Here is a 21323-nt window from a genome sequence, read left to right as displayed (position 1 = left end):
AGCTCTGGCACGGCGGGCGCGGGAGCACAGCGGGCAGATTTACAGCCCTGCCGTGCCCGAGAGCCCCTGATTTACGTCTCGGCGTAAAAAAAGTCCTATCTGGCTTAAACCATCTAATTTATAACGGCCGTTCGTAACCATATTGATTGCCTTTAGAAAGAAGGTGCTGTCTGCATTGCAAAATCCATTCCTCCACGTTAAAAGCATCCCTGAATAAATCTCTCTTAATACCTCGCCGCTTACTGCTTTCATTAGGGCTATGGCAGCACCGTCGGGATCTATAGGGAAATTGAAGCAGTGTGGTCCCCTCTCGCCACCCCGCTCCCACCAGGCCACTCCAAGGAAGGGATGGGATGTATCATAGAATCTTAAATGGCCTTTTATCTGCCTGGTTCTGGGCTTATTCCCTGCCTGGGAATGAAGGCAAACAGCACCAGGGACAAGCCTGGATAGACCCTGTGTATGAATCCTTCTCTTTTTAAATTCAGAGCAACGAGCCGCTCTCCATCCTGCGCATCTCCCTCCCCTGCAATACATCCAGGCAACGCTGGGCTTGGGGGAAAAAAAACACCAACAAAAAAACCACAGAATGGCACCAAAAAAAAAAAACAACCCCAATGAGCCCCAAAAAACAAGCCCTAGGGGCAGCTAAGGTTTTCTAACCAATGGAATTAAGCTCCACATCAAACACAGTTTGTGTCCAGGCAAACGTGCCGTTAGTTAAGCAGGACCCGGGTCGTGGCAGCGACCATGGGTGGGGTATTAATTAGTGGCAGCAGGGCTCCATTGCTGCCACAAGCTGCCACATTTGTCATCAGCCACGGCAGAGCATCACCCCCCCACCCCATCCCAGGGGCTCATCCCGTCCCCATGCACGGGATGTGGTTATGTGCGTGCCGTGGGTGCTGTTAGGGCATGCAGAGTTGGGCCAGTGGCATGCGGGACCCCGGCCCCTGGGGGTGAGGTGGGGGTTAGGGGAGGGGAGGAAGGAAAGAGATGCTCCTCACATTTTACTCTTTCTTTTCTGATACTTTGCCACCATGTCCTGCAAACTGGGAGGGGTTGGAGGGGGCAGGGTCGGAGGGGGGAGAAACACAACAGAAAAGAAATTAAATGAAAGTAAAATTAAAAAAAAAAAAAAGACCAAGTGGGTGGGCAAATTAAATTATGGGGAAGGGTCTGGGGAGGGAGGTGAGGCTGCCCTGTGCCCCTGGAGTGGGATTGCACCCAGCTGGATCCCAGCATCCCAGGTTGGGTGCTGAAGCATATCCAAGGAAAGGCAACAAAGCTGAGGAATGGTCTGGAACACAAATCTGATGAGGAGCAATTGAGGGAGCTGGGGGGACTCAGCCTGGAGAAAAGGAGAATCACGGGGCACTTTTTCACTCCAGGGGGGTCAGGCACTACTCCCAAGGAAAAAGCGATAAGACAAGAGGCCATGGCTTCAAGTTGTGCCATGGGAGGTTTAGATTGGATATTAGGGAAAATTTCTTCACCAAAAGGGTGGTCAGGCATTTTAACAGGTTGTCCAGGGAAGTGGTGTAGTCATTGCCTGGAAACATAAAAAAAATGTGTGGATGTGGCACTTGGGGACATGATTTAGTGCTAACATGGCAGTGCTGAGTTAATGGCTGGAGTCGATTATCTCAGAGGTCTTTCCCAACCTAAACAATTGTATGATTCTACAATTCTATCCTGGGCTGGGCTGGATCCCAGCATCCCAAACCTCCTGCCAGCTTGTGCTGCCCTGGCTCCTGGGGCTTCCTGGGCTGTTTCCAGCCAGCTGGCAGGATCCTGGATGCATTTCAGGCACCTCCACAAGTGGTTGAAGCTCATGGGGGCTGCGGGTGGACGGAGGGATGGATGCACAGATGCATGGACTGATGCCTGTGTGCACAGGTGCCCGATGCATGGACCGACAGACACGGGGGCATGGACAGATGCACGTGTGCACGATGCATGGATGGATGCACAGACAGCATCCTGCCAGGGCAGGCAGAGCCAAGGGGTCCCTGTGGCATTTCTGAAGTGGCAAGGGGAAGCGGTGACCCCCAGGGATGCAGGAGAGCCAGGCCTTGTCTCTCACCTATTGATGAGGTCCTCATTGCTGTCACTCTCCATCTCATCCTCGATGGCTGCCTGCAGGTCCCCGATGCGCTTGAAGGCCAGCTTCAGGTCTGACTGCAGGCTCTGGTTGGCAGCTTCCAGACTCTCCAGGTCCATCTCCTGCGGGGAGCAAGTGGGATGAGCCACATTCCTCAGGGAACATCCCCTTGTGCCCTGCCTGGCCCTATCACGGGTTCCTCACCAGCTCATGCTTCTTGCGGCTGGCTTCTGCCTCCTTCTTGGCCAGCTCGCCCATCTCCTCCTTGACATCACGGAGCTGCCGCTGCAGCCGCTTGTTCTGCTCCTTCTCCCGGTTCTCGGCGGCTGCGCGCTGATCCCGCTCCTCTGTCAGCTTCTCCATGTTCTCCTTCAGCCGCGTGGCCAGGCTCTGACGAGCAGCGGGGTCACCCCAAATCCCCACCATGGACCTCTCACCCTGAAGATCCACCCTCACCCCAACACCGTCAGCATATGATGCAAGGTTGGATCCCACTCCCATCGATTTACACAAGGAGATGGAGGAGAAACCACCCCCTCCCAGGGCCAGGGAAGGGGCAGAACAACAGCAAGGGCTTTGTTGAATTGGAAAAATAGATTTAACTGTGTGTGAAGTAATTAAAACATGTAACGTAGGGAAAAAATAGCTTCTGTTCTCCCCCAGCCACTGAGCCAGCCGCTGCATATTTATGGCCCCGGCAGAGAGAGTGGAGAAGGAAATAATAGCTTGGAAAATATGAAGAGGAGAGCTAAGCTGCCGCGCTCCCCGGCAGAGCTGCGGAGGCAGAATATAAAACAGGCTGCGTTCGCGGGACTGGGGAGTCTATAATTTCCCTAAGTCGATGCAGGGAAAGAGCAGCACTTTGCCGGGCTGGGCGGTGGATTACTGTTATCAGTGCTCGCAGGGAGCCTTCCCTGTGGAGACAGGGCTGGGCTGCCAGAGCGGGAGGGTTGTAGCGTGGGGGGTCGTGGGGAGGGGAGGCACTCAGAAAACTCTCAGGCAGCTTCATTATGGTCCTGCTGCACCCCTGTCCCGGCTGGAGCAGAGGGAAAGCCCCATGACTACCTCCAGGCGCTTGACTTGAGTCCTCTCAAACTCCAGCCTGGTCTCCAGCTCGCGGATCTTGGCCTCCTGCCGGCTCACCAGCGACTTGTCCACCATGGATTGCTCCAGGAACTCCAGCTGGCTCTGCAGACCTTGCAGCTGCGGGGAGGGCACAGCCTCAGCCTCAACCACAATCACCCTGCCCCCACTGCCACGCTGTCCTGGAGGAGAGCTGCTGGCCATGCTGCTCCCATCCTGATGGAGAGCTTCCCACCGGACTGCTCTGCACCCCCATGGTGCAGGGCACTCCCACATGGTGTGGGCAGCAGGTGTCCGGTGCCCCCCATTGTCCCAGGGTGCATCCTCACCTTCTCCTGCAGCTCCTGCTTCTCCTTGCTGACCTCCTCCAGCTGTGCCTGGAGGTCATTCATCTGTGCCAGGTCCCGGGATGCCTGCAGGACACATCAAGGCCATAAGTGGGGATCCCACTGCACTGGCTTTAAGAGGGACATCTTGAGGGGGTGGGGTTGGGTGCAGCTGCTGTTCCCACTTCACCTGGGCCACAGCTGCCTTGTGCTTCTTCATCAGCTCATTCATGTCCTCCTGGTCCTCCTCCAGCCGGCTCTGCACTTCGTTCTTTTCCCGTTGCAGACGGCTCAGCTGCTCCTCCAGCTGCAGGGAGAACACACACGTCTCCCACTGCATCCCAAAAACGGGGCACTCACCCTCCAAACCCACTCCAAACAGCGTGGGGCCACCCTGAGTGCAAATGGGGCATGGTCCCACCATGGTTTCTCACAACTCAAACCCACTCACCGCTGCCTTGGCCTTGGCAAGGTCATCGATCTGCAGATGGAGGTCCTCGATCTCCACCTCCATGGATTTGCGGGCCTTGACAGCAGCTGCACAGGTGAACTCCGACTCTTCCAGCTGCAGGGATATAGCTCAGTGCCTGGCCAGGGAACAGGGACACCCTGTGTCCCTCAAAGCCTGCAGGACGAGGAGTGTCTAGATGCACACCTGATTCTTGAGCTGGGTGATCTCCCTCTTGCTGGGTGCATTGTTTTTCAGGTGGTCCAGCATGATCTGAGCATCAGCCAGCAATGCCTTTGTTCTCTTCAGGTCTCGGCGCAGGCGCTTTTCCGTCTCAAAGTCCCGCTGGTTGGCCTGTGGCAGGGGAAACTTTGCCACCGTTCCACACCAGAGGGGTGCCCAGCCCACCACAGCCACCTCAGGGTCCCCAAAGCAAGGCAGGTGCCCAGCTGCCCTTCACCCCACCTGCTCGCTGACAGCAGATAACTTGCTCTCCAGCTCCCGCTTCTCTCTCAGCACCTTCTGCTTGTCCTCGTACTCCTCCTCCAGCTGCACCTCCATCTGCTTCAGCTGGGGGACAGCCAGGGGGCAGGTGGTCAGGGCAGCGGGGAGGGGTCATGACCCCCTCCTCACGTGTCCCCACACCCTGGAGACACTGTGTGACCCCACCAGCTGGGTGTTTGCACAACCAGAGGCACCAAGCCCGGCGTGCGCCGGCCCGGGCAGCAGCAGGACTGGTCGGACCCGCCGGGCCGGTGGAGCCGGGCTGTGGTCGCTGTGTGGGAGCCGTGTGCTGCATGACGGTGCCCAGCTGGCAGCTCCTAGCACCCAGCCAGGGCATGGGGATGCATCCCAGGCCCTCCTGGGCAGAGGGGGTCACAGCCGAGCCCTACCTTCTTCTGGCAGGACTGCCGGATCTCCTCCACCTCCTCATCACGGCTCTCCACCTCCTTGGCGTGGGTCTGCCGCAGCCGCTCCATCTCCATCTCCAGCCGCAGCTTCGCCTGCGAATGGTGGGGATGTGGTCAGAGTGAAGGGGATGTGGGGACCCCTCCATGCCACTCTCCAGGCACCACTCACCCTGAAAACCCCCCGGTCTGAGGCCAGCTGGGCTGCCCGCCCCATGGTGACCTGCCGGGCCATGGCACGGAGGGCCAGGAGCCGTGTTGGCCGCGGCGATGCCTGGCCTGATGCCGGGCTCAGGGCGACCGCCTCCTCTTCCCAGGCAAGCCCGGCCCAGGTAATAACAGCCCTGAAACCACCCCACCCAGAAACCTCGCTCCTCCCCGCTGTACCTGCTCCAGCATCTGGATGGTCCCAGCCTGCTCATCCAGTTCCTCTTCCTGGTCTTTGACCTTCGCCTCCAGGTCCCTCAGCTGTTTCTTCACCTTGGCCAGGGAGGCTTCATCCTTTGACTCCTGGGAGGAGATGTCCTGCAGCTCTGCCTCCAGCGCCTCCGCCTTCTGTGTCAGCCCTGCGATGTCCGAGTCCCTGTCCTGCGAGAGACAGGGTCACCATCAGACCGGGGCACCCATGACTGGGAGGCTGGGGAGGGTCTGGGGGCTACTCACCTCCAGCAGCTGCTTGAGGCCAAAGACCTCGGCCACCAACACATCCTTCTCCCGGCTCAGCTTCTCCCGCTGCAGCCGCTCCCGCTGCGCCTCCTCATGCGCCTGTGAGAGCTCGCTGTCAAACCTGCATGGGGAGAGTGGGGTGAGCACTCAGCACCCCGGGGACTGACCCTCAGCCCTGTGCCAGGGGCACTGCACTGAGCATCCCCTTCCCTCAGCAGCAAGCACTGGGAAGGGTGGTGTGCTGCTGAGTGCTTGTTTGGAACACATTGTTGATGAGTCTTTAATTGCCAGCATGGTGGCACAGAGTCACTCAGACACTCCTCCTGACGCCTTCACTCCGCGCTAAAGGGGAGTGCAGCACCTGCAGCACCAACTCCAGCAGCAGCTCAGTTGTTTTCCAGGGACAGCATGTGCCCGTAGCTGCCAGTGGCAGGGGTTTGGCTACTCCAAAGCAGCTGGGGTCACCAAACCTGCCAAGCAGGACATGGAGGGGTCTCTAGGAGAGATGGGCTCTTGTGGTACCTCGGCTCCCACAGCTGCATCCCAGTGTGGGGGTTCCACAGGACATGGCACCAGTCCCATCCCCAAAGGGGATACGTGATCCCCCAGAGGGGACACAAGCTCCTGTTGAAGGAGTGCTTAGCACAGCCTGTAGCCAGGCAGCAACATAGCAATCTCCTCCAGTGCCCCTGGGACGGGATCAGCTGGGTTTGCTCCAAAATCACTGCCTTTGGGGCTTGGAAAACAACCCTGAGCTTGAGTTTGTGACCTGCGTTAAACACCTCGGCAGCTAATCCCCATTTTTCCCTGCGCTGGGTAATAAACAGCTGCATTAGCACAGACTCCAATCCGCGGAAATTGAAATTAATTAGATTGGATTCTCTCGCTGTATTTGTGTGTGCGATCATTACCATAATGAGATGAAAGCGTCCCTGCTGCTTAATAACGTTAGCAAACTTTGGGGCTGGGAGAGGGGACGGGATGGCAGCGTGTGCCGAGTGGAGATGCAGAGCACCAGCAGCGTCCACCACAGGGCAGGACCCCACATGGATGGGATCACTCAGTTCTGGGCCCCCCAAAAGGGCATGGGGATCCCCCCACAACAAACACATCCAACTCGGGCAGCCCCATCCCACTGGAGACACCTCGGCCAAGTAGGAGCTGGTGAGGTGCCCAGATCCCTGCTAAAATGGTAATGCCACTTCGCCAGAGGCATGTCCCCCACGTCCCCCCCCACCGCCAGCGCACAGTCCCCACCTCCGCTGCTTCTTCTCCAGGTCATGGTTGCGTCCCTGCTGTCCCTCAAGGTGCAGCTTGGTGTCCTGCAGCTCAGCAGCCAGGCGCTGGCACTTCTTCTTCAGCTGCTGCAGCGCCCGCTGGCTCTCCTCGCTGTCCGCCTGCAGGTCTGCCAGCTGTGGGCAGAGGTGGGCAGGCAGTGAGGGCTCTGGGATGCCACCGTGTCCCTGCTGTCCTAGCCATGCTGAGGGGACCAGAGAGTCCCCAGAGCTGAACCGCCACTCACCTTGCGCTCCAGCTGCCTCTTGCCCTGCTGCTCCACCTCCAGCTTGTCCTCCAGCTCCTGCTGCAGCCGTTTCTTGGTGAAGTCGATCTCCCGCACTGCTCGCTCGTATTTCAGCCGCCATTCGCCACCTGCGTGGGCAATGTGGTCACCAAGGAGCCGTGGGGGTGGCACAGGGAGAAGGGGACACTGCAGGGTGTGCCAGCAGCCAGCACTGGAGGCAGGACAGTACCTGAATCATCATCGTCGAGCTCCCCATTGAGCTCGGCCGCCCGGATGAGCCGAGCCTCCATCACCTCCATCTCCATCGACTCCATCTGCTTCTTCAGGGCATCGTACTTGGCCTGGGAGGGGACGTGGCCGTGGTGAGCACTTGAGGGGGACACGAGACACTGCGAGGCCGGGGAGGGGCACATTTACCTGCAGGTCCTTCATCTCCTTCTCAGCCCGCAGCCTCTCGGCCGTCTCAGCGTCCAGCAGCTGGGAGGCCGACTCGCCGGTGTTCCGCTCGTCCGTCAGCTCCGACGTCAGTTCTGTGATCTGGGGGTGGCAGGGGGAATGGGACCGTGGGCTGGGGCCGGCTGGCAGGGCACCATACCCCATCCCAGCAGTGGCAAAGACCTACCCTGCTCTCCAGGCGGTCGCTGTTGAGCCGCAGCTCGTTACGCTCCTTCTCCACCTTCTCAAGTTTGCTCTTCAGCTGCTGGATCTCTTCCTGCAACAGAGCGGGCGGTGAGGGAGGGGGCAGGCGCAGGGAAGAGGCTGGCGGGTAGGAGGCTGGCAGCTCTCTGCCCCTCCCCAGCACTCCCCCAGCACAGGATGAGCAGGGTGGGGGCTCCCCGGGGCTGCTCTCCCCTGCCAAGTGCTGGGCAGGGACTTTCCCCAACCCGCTCCGCCGTCGTGCCGACTCCAACCCCATAAATGGTGTCGAAATGCCAGGCAGTCCTAGAAAAGCTCCAGTGGGGTACCCACGTTCCCCGGGAGAGGAGGTGGGAGCAAATCCACACATCAGCAGCTTGCTGAAGGGTTTGGGTGTACCCAGCCCAGGTAGGGAGGGAGGGGGACCACCAGGCAGTGCTGTGGAAGCATGTCTGGCTGCTAACATCATCCTCTCTCTTCCTCTAGTCCCAGCACAGGCTGGGGGTGCAGCAGGGGGGCCAGGTGCCCCTGCCCAGGTGCCCCCACCCAGGTGTCTGTCCCCAGCAGGTCAGGGTGAAAGCTGAGCCAGGCAGCAGCTCCGTGCTCGCCGGGTGCACCAGTGTCTGGTTGCCAGTGCGAGCGGAGCCCCCACATTTGCCTCTCGGCGCACGGTTTCATTTCCATTCTCCACGCTTGTAATTGGGCTCAAGCAACAGCCGGCTCTCGGGATGCTAATGACATGCTGATTCGCAAATTAGGGAGCAATTCGAGCCTGGCGCTGACGGGGCGCAGGCAAACGTGGTCCTGCATCTCACCCCACCATGGGCTCCCACATCCCAACCCACAGCGGGATCCTGTATCCTAATCCACCACAGGATCCTGCATCCCACCCCTCCCTGGGTTTCACTTCCCACCCCACTGCGGGCTCCTGCATCCCACCTCACCATTAGCTTCTGCATGTGACCCCACCATGGCATCCTGCATCCCACCCCACTGTGGGGCCCTGCCCAGGGCCAACGCTCCCCCAAGCCCTCCCTGCTCCATCCAGCAGCCCCCGGCATGGATACCCACGTCTTTGCCGCGGATCTGGTCCTCGGTGAGCTGCACCTCGATGAGGGGCCGCACCGTGGTGAAGAGCTTCCACCAGGGCCAATCCTTCACCCCTTTGTTCTTCTTGATGTTCTTCTGCACGCAGCGGATGGCCAAATCCTGGATCTGTGCAGGGCATGGGGTCAGCACGGGGTGTGGGGTCAGTACAGGGCCACCAGGAGGGCAAAGCAGGGCGTGTGGGTGCTCAGCAGCCCTGCCAGCACCGTGGCACGCTTCCCTTTGTTAGCATTTGGGCTAATTGCACCAGCAAATTTGCTGTTTGGTCCTCTCCAGCCCCTCTAAATGCTAATCCCAGGAAGATGAGGCACTGTAAGATGCCTATTTTACACCTCCTCTAATGATAAAAGTAGGAGCTGAAGCGTGGCTTCATCCTTTGGCGGCGATGCCCAGCAGCCTCCCTGCCGGTTCCCCCTGGCCCCCCGGTTCCCCCTGGCCCCCCACGGCTCCGGGGGAGGCGGGAGGAGGAGGTGCTGGCCCAGGAGGCGCAGAAAGGCTGCACTGCCCATTTTAGGCGAAATTGTGCAGCAGAGCGGGGAGGGGAGAGTCGCTGGGACGAACCTTTCTCTTCTTGAAGTGCTGCCGTGCCAGGAAGCCCCTGCACGCAGCTTGGAAGAGGGTGATGTTCCTGCTGGTCTGTCTGTCCCGCTGTTCCTCCAGCCTGGCCAGCGATCCAGCCCGGAAAAACACCTGTGGGAGGGGAGCAGGACAGCGATGGGTGCCGGCATCCCTCCGGCCACACCGTGCCACCCTTTTGCTGGTGGGAATGCATCTCTCCCCTCCACAGCCACTGCTCCTATCCCACCATGGGGTTTTATTCCCCAGGCATGAGGAATGCCGTGGGTGGGAGTGAACAACACTGCCCTTTTGCTGTCCCACCGTGCCGTGACGCACAGCCCTGCCCACACCCACTGGTGTCAGGCACCATACCCGGCTCAAGCCCATGTGGTAGCTGCTCTTCTCCAGGTCCAGTGATTCCAGGAGCTCCTCCACCGCCTGCAGGGAGGGAAAGGTGTCAGGGGCAGGCCCTTTGAGGTGCAGGGGACACTGGACCACAGCGTGGGTCTGCCATGGGACACATACCCGCTTCTCATCCACCACAATGTAGTTGCGCCCATGCTTTTTGGTCAGGTGTGGGGCCAGGACATCAAAGCGCCGCCTGAACTCCGCAAACACCATGTGGTCAGGGTAACCTGGGGAAGCAAGGGAGACTGGGGCTCTGTGGATGCCCAGGGGATGGCCAGGAACAGCCCCATGTGCCCTGACATGCTGGGGCTCATGTTTTGGGTTGCCCCACGTGACACAAGCTCCCCATGGGGTCAGGCATAGCTGGAATGCCCTCAGCCTCCCTGGGAAGTTTTATTTGGCTGCAACCTCCAGCAGATTTGGCTGGGATCTGAGGAGAAAGTGGCCAGATCCCTCCTCGGGCGGAGAGCAGCAACATGTGTTGCCTGTGCAAGTCCTGCTTTGGCTCCACTCTCAGCCACAGCCAACTCCTGCATCAGGCTCCAGCACCGAGCCTCCATATCTTAATTAACGATGAGGTATTGATGGGAACATTGACCCCGGCACGGCCGGCTGGCCACGGCTATCGATCCAGGAGGTGTGCAGGTGGCATTGATTTCCAATCATGGCAGGAAGGGTCTGGCCTCCAAGCAATAAATGCTCGGCCGGGTGGCTGCCCAGCCAATGTATCGATAAATGCTTTGCTGAGCAGAGGCTCTCATTCCAGTGGGACAGGGGCTGGGTGCCAACAGGATTGCTGCCAGGAACCAGCGGCACCAGGGGAGACACCCAATTAAGGCCATGCCTGTCCCCAGTGCAGATAACAGCCCAGCAGGGGAGGGGGGACAGGGACGGGACCGCCCTGGGGAGAGACTCCAGAGTTCAGAGCACGGGCACGTGCTGAGGGGACTCCTGGGGGTGTTTGGCTCTCCACTGAGAAGATGCAGCTGGGACCTCCGTGCTGTCCATCCCCCGGTGCTGGCGCTCACCTTGGCGGTACATGCGGAGGGCGTCGAGCAGGCGGGAGCCGCGGAGCTGGGCGCGCAGGAGGGGCACGTCCAGCTGCATCAGCCCGGCCTCGCAGTGCTCCGCCGGCAGCTCCAGCTCGCTGCCGCTCACCCGCCGGCACGGCACAGCCGGGGGGTCCCCGCCGCCCCCCGCCTTGGGCAGGAAGCAGTGCACAAAGTGCAGCTTGGACTTCTTGATGCTGTCGATGAGGGCGTCCTGCGGGTGTGGCGGAGCAGGGTGAGCGGTGACGTGCGGCGGTGCCCCAGCCAGACGCGGGGGATCCCCCTTGGCACCCCCCTCACTCACCACTTGCAGCTTGATCTGGATGCAGAGGGATTTCTTCTTGACGGCAGCCACACCGGTGGTGAAGGTCTTGCGCATGCTGGTGGCCCGGCGCAGGGCCAGCTGGGAGCCCCCCTCCAGCCCCGCCACCGAGCCCGACAGCACCAGCGCCGACCCGCCGCGCCCGGCAAACAGGCTGCTGATCACCTTCCTGCGGGGCACGGGGGGCACGTCACCCCCCAGCGTCACCTCTCCCCCCTGCCATGCTCCCACCCCAGGACCCTTGCTCACTTTTGGGACTCCTGCAACAGGACAGAGGCGTTTTGGGAGGCCGGGTTGTGCTTGACGTAGTTGAGCCATCCTGTAGCATCGTACTCCACCCAGTTGGTCCCTGAGCTGTGTCCCAGGAGGAAGTGTCGGGGCTTGTCACTGGGGAGCAGCGGGTTGTGCCCTGCAGGGAAACACAGAACCAGTGGGCACAGCCCTGGGGACCGGTGTTTCACTGGGGCATGTCACAGAATACCAGAATGGCTTGGGTTAGAAGGCACCCTAAAGATCATCTCATTCCACCATGGGCAGGGACATCTTCCACTAGAAAGGTCCTTTCTGGTCTAGTGGACACATCCCCATGGTTCCAGGCCCCACTCCATACCTTTTTTTCCCCCTTCCTGAGGGCCATAGTACGAGAAGAGCCGCTCCAGCAAGGTGTCCTCGCTGCCGCCCGGCTGCAGAGCCTCCTCCTCCAGAAGCCACAGCAGCCCCCGCGCCTCGTCCGTGCGGGCCAGAGACCGGACCTGCAGGGTCACCACGCTGGCAGCTGGTCTGGCACACCAGGGTCCCCCCAGGGCAGGGACATGGGGTGACACAGGGCACCCGGGCCACTCAGGGAGTAAGGAACCTCACACCGTGTGAGAGGGCTCCTGATTAATGGAGACCCAGAAGGGAAAGGGTCCATATGGGACACTCTGGCAGCACATTTCACTGAGGTGGGAAATGCAGTGCTGGGCTGAAACCCAGCACAGGGATGGTGCCAGCAGCCTCCTCCAGCAGAGACTGGAGCACCTCACAGACTGGAGAACCTTGGGGACCCACAGACACAAGGAACCTGAGCACCCTGGGGACCAGAGCATCCCAGGAACCAGAGCACATAGAGGACTGGAGCACCCCAGCAATCACACACAGCCTCCAGGCCCCTTGCCCACAGCAAAGGCAGCTCACAGGACAAGAGGGGAAAACCATGCTGAAGGATGCACTAGGTATGCGGGCTGCACTTACACTTGCACCCATCCTCTCATGGCCAACAGCCCCTTTCCTTGCCCTCTACCACCAAAGTGCCAAAAAGCCGCCCACCTGCTGCCACGATGCGGCTGGAAGGAAAGTGCTTACCAGTGCCTGGTGTGAGGACTGGTCCACAGCAGCTATGGAGCCAGAGGAGCTGGGCTCAGCATCAGCCAGGGTAAGCTCTATGTTCTCCTGGTGAGGGGGAACAGAGGAACAGAGGCAGGTGAGCACCCACACTGCAGAAGCAGTGATAGGGAGTGCGAGCCCATCACGGTGTTGGTCTTGATGGGGTTTAGAGTGATGTGGAATGCTAAGGGAGGACCAGGACACATGGGCTGTCAGTGCTGAGATGGAGAAGAAGCAGTGACCACCATCATCACCACCCACAGCCACTCCAGCACCTCCCAGCCCAACCCTTCTGCGCTGTACTCCACAGCCAGCACAGCAGCCCTGGGCACTAAGCATCATGTCAGAGCTGCTTTGGCTGGACTGGTCCAGCGATCACTGGGTAAGAAATCATGAGATTGTTCATGTGGGTATGGGAGGGCAGGAGTGGAGGAGGCAGTGGCAGCCCTGGGTGTCCCTGGTACCTCCTTGTATCGCTCCAGCTCACGGGCAAAGGTGCGCTGGTGGAAGAGCTGCTGCAGGCGCTCCTGGGCGTAGTTGTGGCAAAGCTCCTCGAAGGTGGCCCCCCGGCTTTGCCCCGCCAGCTTGGGGTTCTGTGCCCCAGGGGTGTCCACCACCGTCACGGAGCACACCGAGTGCTGGCTCGACTTCAGTGCCCTGGGGGAAGCACAAAGGGACACAGTGGGGTCAGTGGGTGCAGCCAGGCACCCCCCGCTCTCCTGCTGCGCCCCCAGCACGTACCTGTTGAGGAGGGAGATGAGGAGTGTGAAGAGCTCGGAGTACAAGCCGGCTGCCATGCCCTCCAGGCACTCCAGCGCCGTCAGCTTGGGACCTGGCCAAAGCAAGCCTGAGTGTCCCCACCCTGGCATCTCCTGGGGCTATCCGCTGTCCCCCCCATACCTCACCCTACCTGTGCCACTGTCCCCCAGGGGAGACTCATCGGGGCCCTGGCGGAAGGAGGTGGAGCGCTGCAGGGTGCCCTTGGGCTGGTGCTTGAAGATGGCAGAGGAGAGCTCCTCCAGGCTGCAGCCCAGCAGGTAGGCGGCTTTCTGAGCCCACTCGTGCCGTGCAAACTGCTTCCTCCCAGCTGAAGGGTGGAGAAGGGGGTTTTCAGAGCCAGGCAGGGCACTCTAAAAATGGGGAGCATTTCCAAACAGGCCTGGGATGATCTTAGGGACCCACAGAGTAGGTTAGGGATGATGGGAACAGTGTTAGGGATGATGAGCACGTGTTTTGGGGTTTGAGGAGACACAGATGTTTGGGGTCTAAGAGGAGCTAGGGGTGAATGGCTTTGTGCTGCTGCAGGCTGAGCTTGGAGCCACACTGGTGTGGAGCACAGAGCCCTTGCCACCAGCACCCAGGGACCTCTGAGGCTCTGAGCCACCCCGCACGGGGACATGTCCCTGCTGGGTGACACAGCCACACCGCAGCCAGACAGACGCAGAGACACACTGGGAGCAGGTTAATGGTGACACACAGGGACACGGAAGCGGGATGAGGGTGGCACTGGGGAGGGGGAAGGCAGGGACACACGCGGAGAACGGGACTTTACCTTCGTTGGCATCTGCATTGCAAAGGGCAGCATGCACCATGCGAACAGAGACACGGGTTAGGAACACCGGCACACGGCGGCACGGGGACGCCCTCCTGCCACCACGCCACGCACGTGCCACGCCTGCCCCCTCCCCAGGCACTGCTGCAGTGACAAACCGTGACCAGCGTGGGGGGGGTCCCTTCCCTTAGAGCCCCCCGCACCATGGGCACCACTGGGGAGCAGCTCAACTCTGCCCCAGCTCATGGGGAGCCGCTTTGGGATCCAGCCCGGGGACAAGGAAATTGTGGGGCTGCTGCAGCTCAGCTCTGAGCACTCCCAGCATCCACGAGGTGCAGGGGAGGCTCCAGCAGCAGCAGCAGTGGGATGCCCACCCCGAGCAGGACGCAGCCATGCTCCCCTCCAGCAGGATCTTGGATTCCCCCCACAGCAGGCTCGCATGGAGAGGCTCCGGAGTTGCCTGAGCATCCCGCTGTGGTGGCTGCAGCAGGGCCCTGCTGCCCTCTAGTGCCCTGAGAGCACCCCATGGGCCAGCCCTGCACCCCAGCGTGCACCCAGACCCCTCTGGTCTCTCCTTCTTCATCCCCAGATCATCTCTCCCCCCAGGGCTGCAAATTCCCTGGGTGCAGCCACCAGCTCCAGGTGCCCATTTTGGGGGTGACATGCCCAGCTCTCCCGCCAGCATGCAGCACCACAAGGCCTTCCAGCACAACAGGCAGAAAGAGAAAGCCCCAGGGAGAGAAGAGCAGCCTCCAAACCCAAATTTGCCACCCCCAGGAATGGAGAGCAAAGCTGGTGCTGTGGGAGACTCACACCCACGGTGAGCGCTGTGTGCCAGGGCAGCCCTGACCTGCACCACCAATGGTGCTGACAGGACTGGGCTGGGACTCCTCATGAGCAGCAGGCAAATTTGGGGCTGCCAGGACCCAGCCAGGGTCAGGGTTGGTCCCAGCACACCAGCAGCAACCCAAGCACCCATTTCAGCCCCCCAAATTTGCATTGCGTGGCACCCACCAGAGCAGAGCCCTCCCCACTCCCATTACCAGCTCCATCTGCCAGCGGGTCTGCAAGGAGGATGGAGGGAAAGGTGTTACACTGGGAATGGGGGACACCCCCTCAGCTGCCTCAGCCCCACCCAGGCCCCCACTCCCTCAAGTTGGCAGGGGCCAGCCCAGGATCTGGGCATGTTCAATTCCCACCCCGACCATGGGGACAAAGCTGGGTGCCCCAGAGCACTCAGGGTGGCAGGGCACTGCTCTTCAGCTGTCACAGCCTCCCACCCTCTCCCCCAGGGCTTGGCTGCACTGCAGGCTGTTTGCAAGGTGTCTCTGGAACCCCTCACATCCTCCAGTCTCAAATCTCCCCTCGTTAATGGCTCCCAGCTCGTTACCTTTGGTTGCCCCGGCGGCTCCCAGATGGTAGATGGCCCCCAGGATGAGCCAGAAGGCTTTCTGCTCATCTCCTGAGATGCCCATCACCTTCATGGCTGTCAGAAGCTTGCTGAACTGCTGGCTTGCCTTCTGCTTTTCCTCTGGCTGTGGAAAACAACAGGAGCCATTGGTCTGGGAGCCCAGCTCTGCCTCCCCCTACCCTCAAATGGGCTTGAGACCTTCATCTTGTCCTAGAGCCCCCCATGGCAACAACCTTGGAGGGAGGCACGATGCCAAAGACATTGTTCTCTGCCAGGTGGTTGAAGTGAAGCTCAGTCCTGCAGGGATAAACACCACGATTGGCCCCATGGGCGAGGTCCAAGACCCCCCCCCACGATGGAGGCCATGCCCACCCCTCCAGCTCACCTTAGGGTGCTGTCAGAGCAGGCCAGCAGGTAGTAGAAGACATTGAAGGTGGCCTCGTTGGCCGGGTGCCGGGCCACACGCAGCTTCTCCAGCAGCAGTGTCTGGCAGAGGTGGAACAGTTAGGAACTGTCCCCAAGTGCCCCTCTCCCACTGAGACCCCCCCAACCCATCCCAGTGTCATCCTTCTGCCTGCCCAGGGTCCCCACGGAGTTGTGAGGCTCTCCCTCCCACTGCAGGGCACCATGTGAATGCAAACACCACCCAAGCAGCCCATGGGCATCTCTCCTCGGTGAATGTTACTACAAGAGCATGGAGTACATCTCCTGGATTTTAAGGGCACTGCTGTTATCACAAGAGCATTTTGGGACTGATTCTGGGATTAACTCAGCAAGGACAGGGAATCCATCTGATCTGGGTGTGAAGAAGGATGAGAGCAGGATTCCAGGCTGCTGAGTGCTGCAAGCATGGCCAGGGATCTGCGGCAGAGCTTGCAGTGGAGGAAACACCAGGAGAGTCATGGATTGGTTTGGATTGGAAGGGACCTGAAAGATCAGCGAGTTCCAAACCCCCTGCCATGGGCAAGGACACTTTCCCCTATCCCAGGTTGCTCCAAGTCGTGTCCAACCTGGCCTTGAACACTGCCACAGGGCATGGGGCAGTTACAGCTTCTCTGGACTCTGTTCTCCTGTGAGAACAGACTGGCTTTCACACCACAGGGAGCCACACTGGCAAGGATGGACCAACTCCCATGCTTGGGGGGCCACCCTGGTCCCCTCACCTGTACAGAGGCAGATGCCACCTGCCCAGCCTGGTCGAAGTCCAGAGAGATGATCTGGGAGAAGCGAGTGGCGTTGCCGTTCATGCTGGTGCTGCTATTGCCAAAAGCCTCCAGGATGGTGTAGAGAGCCTGCCACTTCTCCACTGCGGGAAAAGAAGCGGGGCGGTGCAGGGGCTGTGCAGCGGGCAGGGGGCCGGAGCTAGCCAGACGGGTGCTGCTGCTGCTCCCTGGCACCACAGCAGCCCCCAGGAGCACGGCAAAGGCAGCGGCGTGACAGTGACAGCCCCGTGACACAGTGACAGCCCCGTGACACAGTGACAGCCCCATGACACAGTGACAGCCCGTTTGGCGCGTGCCCGGTGCGCGGGGCCGTGACCGCAAAGCAAGGGGCGTGCGCAGGCAGGACGAAGGGACTCCACGCCCGCAGAGGGACTCACCAGAGAAGACCTTGCCAGTGCTGCCGGCGATGGTGGCGAGGTACTGCACCAGGTGCTGGCAGTTGGTGGTTTTGCCGCTGGCGCTGGCGCCCAGCAGGACGATGGCCTGGTCCTGGCGGCTCATCAGCATGCTGCGGTACGCGGCCTGCGCCACCGCGTAGATGTGTGGGGACGTGTCCTCCCTGCGGCACCCCTTGAACATGTGCATCACCTGGCGGGGACAGGGAGGGGAAGCGGCCAAGGGTCAGCACCACCCTGCCACCCCCACCGCTCCCTCTGCGTGATTCCAGCTGCTCGTCCCCTCCGGCGTTCCCCCCGCCACGGCAGCGTCACCTTCTCAGAGTACACGGAGGGGGAGCTCAGCGGGTTGATGATGACCATGGTGGGCCCGGCGTAGGTGTGCAGGAGGTTGCCGCCGTAGCGCTGGCGCAGCGTGTGCAGCGTGCTGGACTCGTTGAGGTAGAGGAGGCTGGCGAGGTCCTCCACACGGTCGCAGGACGGGGGGTTTGCCTGGCAGCGAGGTTGAGATGGGGCGGGTCAAGGCAGGGAATGGGGATCTGCCCCACCGGCCCCTGTCCCACAGCCCTACCTTCTCCACATCGTCCTCCTCCACCTCTAGGATGGCTCCATCGTGGTCCAACTTCACCTTCACTTTGCCCTCGGGCAGGGGACTGCCCGCCTCCGGCCGCAGCTGGCTGCCTGTGAGGGGCACAGGGCACTCAGAGGGGCCGTGCTGGCAGCCCCCAGGGACACCGCAGTGGGGTCAGGGGGGCTCTCTGCGCCGCGGGAAGGATGGGGTGCTGTCCCAGCAGTGCTCACCCAAGGAGAAGCCATCCCTGTGCACCAGCCACACCTTCTCAGTCTCGTACCAGGCCTCCTCAGCTGCTATCTGCTCCTCCGTCTTGGCCTGTGGGATAGCAGATGTGGAGAGGCTGTGGTCACCTGCCCCCTGCCCTGCCTCGCCCCTCCCCTCATCCCTGGGGCTGGAGGGAGCAGGGCTGACTGGCCACAGGGCCATGTGCTGGACAGCCAGACCACCTCCACAAGCCACAAGCCCTCCCAGCACATGTCCCCAGGTTGCCTGCTGGGGACCCCAGAGACCACCAGGACCCTGCCACAGCTTGGGGCAGACATAAAGACACACTGACCCACAGGCACATTCACTATGGCCACCTCGGGCGAGCCTGGAGGGGCCAAGCTCCCAGACAATAGCCCTGAGAGCAGGCACCCACACCAGCCACATGTCAGGATGCAGGGACACCAGACATGCTATGGGGACATGGGACATGCTGCAGGGACATGCTGTAGGGACACAGGACACACTGAGGCACATAATGGAGGGATTCAGGACATGGCACAGGACTCTGACATGGGAAATGCCAGGCTGGTGGCCAGCACAGTGGGGATGTCCCTGGCACAAGGAGAGCAGGATGAGCTCCAAAGCCAAACCTGAGCTGCAGCAGGGACGGGGCCGAGGGGAGCTGCCGGCGCATCGTCCGCTGGACCCTGGCGAGGCCGAGAGACGGCGGTGAAGGTGAGAAGGGCTCAGCCCTGCCCCGCACACAGCACGGAAAGAGGGGAAGGGGAGCGAGCGGGGGCAAAGCACCGCTGTGCCAAACCCTGCGGGCACTCCTCCTGCCACAGCCACCACTGTGGACAGCAGGGTGGCAAGCCCAGTGCAGTGTTGGACACACACACAGACACAGAGCTGGCAAGGACACTGGCCACAAGGCCGTGCTGCCAAAGCCCTGGGGCTGGGGGGGTCACTCCACCGACCCCACTTTGAGCTCTGCCAGCACCACGTGCCACAGCTGCTTCGACACGAGCCATGCATCCTGCCTATGGCAGCACTGTCCCTTCACACCCTGCTCCACATCCCTGCCCGCCCCAGCTATGCCACCTGCACTGAGGGCACCCTCCTGGCACCTTCCCGACACGACCTCGCCGGGGAGGGGACAGGCACCCAGCCCCGGCTGCCCCGGCACCCGCCGGCCCCATGGCAGCCCACGGAGCAGGGGGGATGGGGAAAGCCTTACGCTCCAGCACGAGGCGCGGGCGCAGACGCCAGCCCAGCGGCAGACAGAGGATGGCGGGGGGTCGCTGGTGGAGGCACAGGGCTCCTGAGGACAGGGGTACAGTACCTGGCTGGGTGCCGAGGCGGAGGCGGCGGGGTCCAGCTAACGGCAGCAAGGAAGGAGGAGAGAAAGAAGAGAGGGGGTGAGAGGCAGAGAGCAGAAGCAGCACCCTGACAAGCTACAGGGCCCCAGCATGGCCATGTTCACACAGCACCACCAGGATATCATCCATCCCAGCCACCACAGTGTGCCTGGGCCCCTGCAGGGATGCAGGCAGTTCCCCATCCCCAGCACACTAGCCTGGGCAATGATCCCCAAGCCCACCGACAGCCCTGGTCATTGGTTCCCTGCTGCCAGTGTCACCCACAGATGGACCATGGGGTTGGCAGGGGTACAGTCACTGTGTGCAGAGCACACGGCACCTCTGGGGCAGCCACACGCTGCCCATGCCTCCCCATCCCTGGGAAGGTGACACGCAAGCACCAACACCTCTGGAGTTACAGAAGTGGTGAAGATCCTCTCCAGCCGGAGCTGCGCCTCCTCAGATGGGCTCAGCACGCACGGGGAAGCAGGGCCAGGGGCAGCCTAGAGGCAGAGCACCATTAGCTCCAGGCCAGCTGCTCCACAGCCCTCACAGCCCTGGCACATGGGCACCAGCAGGGCCATTGCAAAGGCTTTCCCAGCCCTGCAGCCCATCAGCGCAGGTCCCAGGGTGAAGGCACAGCTGGGTATCAGTGCGTACCCACAGTGTCCAGGGACCTGGGTCACCACTCCTACACACCTGCTGGGGGGCAGCCGGGGCATTTTTCACAGGGGTTGGCCGCTTCTCACTGGTCTGCAGCTTCTTCTCCACATGAAATGGAGGGGAGACAAGGGGCAGCATGATGGAGAGGCCACAGCACACACGACTGCCCCAAACCAGTGACTCCCACCCACACCACTGCAAACCATGCAGGTGAGCTCACAGCATGCTGCACTGGGGGCACAACCCGCCGCTGGGTCAGAGCATCCCCTGCCATGCACACACCGGTACCTTGTGCCTCTCCAGGGCCGTGGGTTTCAGAGCAGACGCCTTTGCCGGCTCCGCTTTCCCTCCTGAAAGCTCCACTGGTGGCTCTGGTTTGGCTTCGGCGCCCGGGGACAGCTTTGTGTCCCCACCAGCCGGCTCACGGGACTTCTCCTGCCTGTCCCCCGGCCGGAGCCGTGGCCGGTGCTCCTTGGTTTTGCCCTTTGCCATGAGGGTTTTGAGCCCCTCTGAGATCTCATCCTTGGGTTCCGGCTTGGCAAGGGCTGAAGGCGCCGCAGGAGGGGGAGGTGGCGGGGCTGGGGGAGCTGGGGCAGCAGTGCGGCCTGTTTCCTCCTTCCTTGGGGGTGGTACTGGCTCAGGAGACTTGGCATCTCGGCCTGGCTCCTTGGCACCGCCAGCGTCCTCCCCTGGCAGAACTTTGCGGACCACCTTGCGCACCACCCGGACCACCTTGCGGCGGGACAGGCCCTGGCCATCATCTCCCTGCGCCTCGGCGGCGGGGCCCTCCAGCCCATTCTCAGCCGTCCCGTTCAGCACTGGCTCGGGGCTCTTCGTGGGTTCGGGGCTCTTCACAGGCTCAGCTTTTGGGGGCTCAGCTTTTGGGGGCTCAGCTTTCGGGGGCTCAGCTTTCGGAGGCTCAGCTTTCGGGGGTGCAGATGCTGCATCCTTCGGGCTCTCTGACTGCAGCCACAATGACAGCGGTGTGAGTGGAGGTCCAGCCTCCACTGCTGTTTGGGACATGATGGTGCCCAGGGCTCTGCCCTGCCACGGAGCACAGCTCCTGGCCAAATACAGCATCCTGCCCCACCAACCTACAGCCCCACAGTGGATCCCAGGGCAGGGAGCAGTGGTGAGCTCCCTGTCCCACAGACAGTGACCATTCAACCCTCAGACTGACAGCATGGGGGTAAAACTCAGTACTCAGGGCATCACTAAGCCCATGAGCCTGCATGGTGTGCCCAGGCCCTGTCACAGGGGCTGTTCCCACCAAGGACAAACCCCAGCCCCAAAAGCTCCACCCTGCCCGTGCCCTGTGACACTTACAGCCCCGTCCTCCTTCACGGGTCTTTTCACAGCTAAAGATTTGTCCTCGTCCTTGACCTGAGGGTCAGACAAACAAGAGGAGCATGTTCCAGCCCACTGTGGGGCCTTGCTG

The 21323-nt window shown here is 61.3% G+C and overlaps 1 protein-coding gene across 15 annotated transcripts in view; it reads right to left on the bottom strand.

Annotated features, from left to right (window-relative positions):
• MYO18A (myosin XVIIIA) overlaps window positions 1–21323 on the bottom strand; it is a 36342-nt gene that overhangs the window by 4429 nt on the left and 10590 nt on the right. For 2 of the 15 annotated variants that reach the window (XM_085557343.1, XM_085557356.1), the window contains exons 3-41: window positions 19102–19242; window positions 18515–18571; window positions 17885–17972; window positions 17655–17764; window positions 17399–17575; window positions 17066–17276; window positions 16629–16771; window positions 15851–15951; window positions 15699–15762; window positions 15445–15589; window positions 13413–13589; window positions 13244–13334; window positions 12967–13159; window positions 12482–12568; window positions 11748–11889; window positions 11387–11546; window positions 11120–11306; window positions 10795–11029; window positions 9884–9993; window positions 9731–9796; window positions 9362–9490; window positions 8765–8908; window positions 7680–7769; window positions 7475–7594; window positions 7287–7398; window positions 7058–7185; window positions 6793–6947; window positions 5533–5656; window positions 5257–5457; window positions 4855–4965; window positions 4427–4531; window positions 4169–4315; window positions 3965–4078; window positions 3704–3820; window positions 3517–3600; window positions 3170–3307; window positions 2309–2494; window positions 2087–2226; window positions 1008–1052 (exon numbers count right to left, since the gene is read on the bottom strand). In XM_085557343.1, the coding sequence (XP_085413469.1) occupies window positions 1008–1052; window positions 2087–2226; window positions 2309–2494; window positions 3170–3307; window positions 3517–3600; window positions 3704–3820; window positions 3965–4078; window positions 4169–4315; window positions 4427–4531; window positions 4855–4965; window positions 5257–5457; window positions 5533–5656; window positions 6793–6947; window positions 7058–7185; window positions 7287–7398; window positions 7475–7594; window positions 7680–7769; window positions 8765–8908; window positions 9362–9490; window positions 9731–9796; window positions 9884–9993; window positions 10795–11029; window positions 11120–11306; window positions 11387–11546; window positions 11748–11889; window positions 12482–12568; window positions 12967–13159; window positions 13244–13334; window positions 13413–13589; window positions 15445–15589; window positions 15699–15762; window positions 15851–15951; window positions 16629–16771; window positions 17066–17276; window positions 17399–17575; window positions 17655–17764; window positions 17885–17972; window positions 18515–18571; window positions 19102–19242 (5075 nt within the window). Of the gene's footprint in view, window positions 1–1007; window positions 1053–2086; window positions 2227–2308; window positions 2495–3169; window positions 3308–3516; window positions 3601–3703; window positions 3821–3964; window positions 4079–4168; window positions 4316–4426; window positions 4532–4854; window positions 4966–5256; window positions 5458–5532; window positions 5657–6792; window positions 6948–7057; window positions 7186–7286; window positions 7399–7474; window positions 7595–7679; window positions 7770–8764; window positions 8909–9361; window positions 9491–9730; window positions 9797–9883; window positions 9994–10794; window positions 11030–11119; window positions 11307–11386; window positions 11547–11747; window positions 11890–12481; window positions 12569–12966; window positions 13160–13243; window positions 13335–13412; window positions 13590–14054; window positions 14067–15097; window positions 15119–15444; window positions 15590–15698; window positions 15763–15850; window positions 15952–16628; window positions 16772–17065; window positions 17277–17398; window positions 17576–17654; window positions 17765–17884; window positions 17973–18514; window positions 18572–19101; window positions 19243–19629; window positions 19726–19921; window positions 19985–20173; window positions 20849–21211; window positions 21271–21323 lie in introns of all 15 variants that reach the window. The other 13 variants (XM_085557345.1, XM_085557349.1, XM_085557357.1 and 10 more) reach the window with 13 other exon arrangements.

This window comes from Lonchura striata, chromosome 19 (genome assembly GCF_050655825.1).
Source record: "Lonchura striata isolate lonStrDom1 chromosome 19, ASM5065582v1, whole genome shotgun sequence".
In the NCBI taxonomy this organism is placed as follows: Eukaryota; Metazoa; Chordata; class Aves; order Passeriformes; family Estrildidae; genus Lonchura; species Lonchura striata.
The sequence above is the reverse complement of the archived record's forward strand: the minus strand, read 5'-3'. Positions and strand labels throughout refer to the sequence as shown.